This window comes from Peromyscus maniculatus, chromosome 14 (assembly GCF_049852395.1).
Source record: "Peromyscus maniculatus bairdii isolate BWxNUB_F1_BW_parent chromosome 14, HU_Pman_BW_mat_3.1, whole genome shotgun sequence".
Taxonomy (NCBI): Eukaryota; Metazoa; Chordata; class Mammalia; order Rodentia; family Cricetidae; genus Peromyscus; species Peromyscus maniculatus.
In genome coordinates this window covers 4,820,283-4,825,685 of record NC_134865.1, presented here as the reverse complement: position 1 = coordinate 4,825,685, position 5,403 = coordinate 4,820,283, and the positions used below count along the sequence as shown (strand labels likewise).

The 5,403-nt window shown below is 46.5% G+C and overlaps 1 protein-coding gene across 1 annotated transcript; it reads right to left on the bottom strand.

The window, feature by feature from the left end:
* Positions 1 to 3,030: 3,030 nt before the first annotated feature.
* Rpl10l (ribosomal protein L10 like) lies at positions 3,031 to 4,828 on the bottom strand. Its single transcript, XM_076550569.1, has one exon. It carries the CDS (start codon positions 4,735 to 4,737, stop codon positions 4,093 to 4,095), a length of 645 nt encoding a protein of 214 aa, XP_076406684.1. The 5' UTR covers positions 4,738 to 4,828; the 3' UTR covers positions 3,031 to 4,092.
* Positions 4,829 to 5,403: the final 575 nt, after the last annotated feature.

Genomic DNA, 5,403 nt, shown 5'->3' with positions numbered 1-5,403 from the left:
CTAAACCTGTGAAACTTTAAGTCACCCAAGTAAATGCTTTTCTTTGTAAGAGTTGCCAGGGTCATGGTGTCTCTTCACAGCAACAGAAACACTAAGATAGTCCCCACCTCGAGTATTTTAAGTGTAAATTAAGTGATTACGATACACAAACAAGTTATAATGTTTAAGGCAGGCATGATTGGTACTAAATAATGTCTTTACGCTCAATCATTAGCTCATTAATGGCATTCTAAGAATCAGAAAGCCCTGCTTGATTATGTTAGGAGTAGCAAGAGAGTATAAATATCAGCCAGTGTTAACTACAAACAGTTCATGCTAGAGATGATATATGCTTCAATAAACACCAAACAAAACAAACAAAAATAGAAAAATTAAAAACAGAAGAATCTTGCCGGGCCTTCAATCCCAGCACTCCTGGAGGTAGAGGCAGGCAGATCTCTGTGAGTTTGAGGCCAGCCTGGGTTACCAAGTGAGTTCCAGGAAAGGCGCAAAGCTAGAGAGAAACCCTGTCTCGAAAAACCAAAATAAATAAATAAATAAATAAAACAACCCCCCCCCCCCAAAAAAAACCCAGAAGAATCTTGTCGTGGAAGCTGTGGTGTGGCCCCTTGAGTCACACAGTTTACCCTTTCATTTTCACTTGCAAGTGTTCATTGCCATGAGTCATTGGCCTGGTTCAAGGCCTCTGGCTTCCACTACACCATAGACAACTGGTTCTAACTAGAGTTTCTCTTGGATATCCCATTGTTGTCCTGTGTCTTAGAGATCCTGCTGTTTTGGATCTGTAGGTCCATTCCCTTCACATGCTCCAACAGTTCATAGATGAAGTGGATGTTGGGGTGGGCCATCTCATCGCCCTGGTTTTAGGCCTGGGTGTAGCTGGGTTGGTCAGCTCCATAGCTGCTTTCGCTCATCCTCACTACCAGGCAAGCTCTCCAGCTCTGCCTTGGCTAGCTAACCCAATGCAGCCTACAACAAGGAGCGCCACCAGTTCTCCGGCTCTTGGGCCCTCAGATCAGGGGCCCCTCACTCATACCTCCAGGGCCAGATCTGTTTTTCCCAGGCAAAGTCCAGGGGGGCCCCTCACTGGATACAGCAGTGGGCCTTACCCCTCAGCAATGTTCACCGATGCACCTGGGAAATATGGCCCCACCCCTCACCATAGGTGTGTACCTCATCTAGGAAGCACACTAGAGCTATCCCAGGGCCAGTGAAGGGTGGGGCTGGCTCAGCACAGCATGGTTCCAATGGCTTCCGCGTGAGAGCCATGGACATCTCCACAGACCCCAGGTGCAGCGGGACCACAGACCCAGACATGGCCCTTGGCAGCAGCTTGAACCCAGACACCACCATGGCCTGAGAGGCAGCAGCACAGGCCACCCGGATCAGCATGGCCCAGGGTAGGACATGGTCCTTGAAAACCAACGAGGTCTGGGGTGGCCGGTCATCTGCTTGGCCATCCGTGACAACAGGAGCCCTGAATGCCCACTCAAGACCCTGGCTGCTGTAGAACCATTGACCTAGTCCTGGCTATCTGTAGCAGTCCCATTCCCGGATGACACCATTGCCCCGGGTGACAGCACAAGCCACTCAGATCAGGATGTCCCTGGTGGCACCCTGGACTTCAGATGCCCTCACGCCACAGGTTTCGGGCCAGACCCGTTATCTATGTGGCCTTTGGTGGCAACACGGGCCACAGACATCTGTATAGTCCCTTGGCTGTGGTAGGACCAGACCCAAATAGTAAATAGCTGTTTGTTGCACTTCTGAATAAATACAAATATATGAATATAGGTTCTGAATTTCCCACTTTGAATAAAAATTTTAAAATAGAGCCTTAATAAAATTTTTCTACAGTCCAACTGTCCTCATCAAATTTTTCAAATAAGAATTTAACACCCTCAAATCCAAAAATCATATGATTAAAAAAAAAAAGGTAAGATCTTTGAAGATGGGTCAGTGTTCAAAAAGGCCTTGTTGAACAAACACAAGAACTTGGACTTGATCCTCAGAATTCACGTAAAAACCTAGCAGGTATGGTAACCACTTGTAATTCCAATATTTGAGAGGAAATGACAGAGGACCTCTGGGGCAAGCTAGACTGAAAGGAATTGGTGAGCTCTATTTACAACACAAAACATCAAAATTAAGGTGGAGCCAGGCGGTGGTGGCACACGTCTTTAATCCCAGCACTCAGGAGGCAGAGCCAGGCAGATCTCTGAGTTCAAGGCCAGCCTGGTCTACAGAGATCCAGGACAGGCAGCAAAACTACTCGGAGAAAACCTGTCTCAAAAAACAAAACAACAAAAAAATTAAGGTGGAATACCCAAGGCAGACTTCTCACTTAAATATGTGCCTATATGTGTGGTAAACATACAGGCACATACCCATATGTGCACAAAGTTCTCTCCCTAAATCTCTTGACACCTACCCAACAGTTTTTAACACGACGTCAAATCTTTTCATATCTACCAGTATTTTAGATTTTTTTTTTTTTTCCGAGACAGGGTTTCTCTGTGTAGCTTTGCGCCTTTCCTGGAACTCACTTGGTAGCCCAGGCTGGCCTCGAACTCACAGAGATCCGCCTGCCTCTGCCTCCCGAGTGCTGAGTGGTGCGCCACCATCGCCCGGTTTATTTTAGATTTCTTTTGTGCTGGGGAACAAATCCAAAGCCTTGCATATTTCTGTACTATCACTGACCTACATTCCTTGTCCTATCTCCACAAGTCTATATGCATAACATTACTACTAATCTTGAGAACAGACAAAACCAAACAAAAAAATAACTTACCCATAACTCTCTCCTTATACATGTATTGAAGGTGGAGCTCCAAGTCTCAAGATTCTTTTTAACATGTTTGAGAGTTTTGAAACTAAAAAGAAGGCTGAACAGCAAAGATCCAAAAAATATGGCTATAGCAACATATAGCTAAGCAAGGGCTTGATAGCTTGTATCATTTTGTATTTTTAAGGCAATTTTGGTTTTTAAGATTGTCAAAATTTAAAAAGGACTGCACAAGAGTAAAAGTATGCGGTTAAAGTTTACCTTTATTAACTGAATATGATGTAATTTCCTAGACAGTTTCAAGAGTTCTCAGAGCATTAAGTGAAACATCAGGTAAATACTTATGTTGGAGAGCCTTTTTAATGAACTCATGTAAATTTGTTGAGAACTATTTATAACATGAATATTGTCATTGTTTAACATTAGTAGAGGAAAACCGAAGGCCTTATTTCCAGGATCAAGATTCAGAAATCTCAATCAGAGAACAGGTACAGCAACAACAAACTAAACAGTATAAACCTGGTCATTTTAAGTTATATCGTTTCTAAAATAAAATAGAAACTACCCGTGCGATCAATGTAACTCTAATACAGGGCAAACAGCAACAGATTACAAACGCTCTCCCAGGCCCCCTCAGAGCAGATGGCTGATTTAGTGTCATTTTCTCTTCTTTGTTGATTCTACCGGGACCCAAATACAAGCAGTATGAACTCTGTTGTCACCTATAACCTTTCTGTGATGAAGAAAAGATTGGATCGTTGTCTCCTGAGTGCAGGACAATGTAAGGCTTGTCTAGAAAATCTTTTTTTTTTTTTTTCAGTATACCCAACTGTTCTAAGATTGATAACCTGGGGATACAGGTAATCCTAAAAATAATATTGACAAATTTATAGCAAAACAATCAAATTTAGAAATAGGCTAGTTTTAAAGAGGATACACTTGAAATATAATTTTCATGTTTAGAAATATAATTTTCATGTTTAGCTTTCTAGAAACTATTTTTCACACACATCTTCCAACTCCTCTAGCACTCCCAATCAAAGATAATAATAGTTATCCTTTATGCCCTCAGTAACCAAAATGTTTGCCATACTGCAGTATACTCCAAAAAATTTTAAAGTAGATGGCTCAAAATGGCAAATGTGTTCTCAAAACTGCAGTTTTCTGATTCCTCAAACAAGGCAGGTATTTTCCACTGTAATGTTCTGTAAGATGCAAACTAACCTTCCAGGCGCTATAAACGGAATGAATGTTTTTTTTCCAAACTATAACCGTCCTTGGTTTCTTCCTTTCTGGCGGCAAGGTCCTCAGGAATGCAGGGCCCGCCACTTGTCGAGGGGGCCCCGTTCGGGGATGTACTTGACTCCGCAGCCATCGGGGATGAGGCGCTTGGCCGCCACCTTGTCTTCAAACTCATCGGCGTTGAACTTGGTGAAGCCCCACTTCTTGGAGATGTGAATCTTCTGGCGGCCCGGGAACTTGAACTTGGCCCTGCGCAGGGCCTCGACCACGTGCTCTTTGTTCTGCAGCTTGGTGCGGATGGACATGATGACCTGGCCGATGTGGACCCGGGCCACGGTGCCCTGCGGCTTCCCGAAGGCGCCTCGCATGCCGGTCTGGAGCCTGTCGGCGCCGGCGCACGACAGCATCTTGTTGATGCGGATGACGTGGAAGGGGTGCAGCCGCACGCGGATGTGGAAGCCGTCCTTGCCGCAGCTCTTGACCATGTACTTGTTGGCGCAGATGCGCGCGGCCTCCAGGGCTTCCGACGACAGCTGCTCGTACTCGTCCGACACCATGTGGCCACAGAGCGGGAACTCGTCCACCTTCGCCTTCTTCCGACCCAGGTCGAAGATGCGGATCTTGGCGTCGGGCACCCCCCGGCAGAAGCGGGACTTGGGGTATGGCTTGTTCTTACAGTACCGGTAGCAGCGAGCGGGGCGGCGGCCCATGGCGACGGCGGGAGCCCCGGCCGCGCGCCTCCACCGCCGGCAGCAAAATGGAGGCCGGCTCGCCCGCCCGCTGGGACCCAGGGAGCCTTGCGAGAACCATAGAGTGCCGAGGAGGACTTGAGGCTAGACCGTTCCCGCCCCGCCTCCCGGTCACTCTGAGCCTGCGCGGGCCTCGGTGGGCGTGGTTTGGGTGGAGGGTTCCAGGGCGTCTTTCAGGTCCGTGAAAGCAAGGGGCGAACCTCAGAGCAGCAGGGTGTCCGCTTCCGTCCATGTTGATCTCCTTGCATTTGCAAGTTTGACTTTGCAGTAGATTAAAGAAAAAGTCTCCTACACTTAGAAACCTGCCTCCGGTTACTTGACATGTCCGGTTGGTTTGCAGTTTGACTAAATAATAATCGGCTTTCCAGAGCTTGTATATCCCTGAGCTTTGTAGGTCAATTCTTGTTTTGTTGTTGTTGTTTTTGAGACAGGGTTTCTCTGTGTAGTTTTGGTGCCTGCCCTGGAACTCACTCTGTAGACCAGACTGGCGTCAAAATCACAGAAATCCGCCTGCCTCTGCCTCCCTGAGTACTGGGATTAAAGGCGTGCGCCACCGCCGCTCGCCTGTTTTTTTTTTTCTTCAGGGTTTTGTTTTGTTTTGGTTTTGTTTTGTTTTTGTTTTTTTGT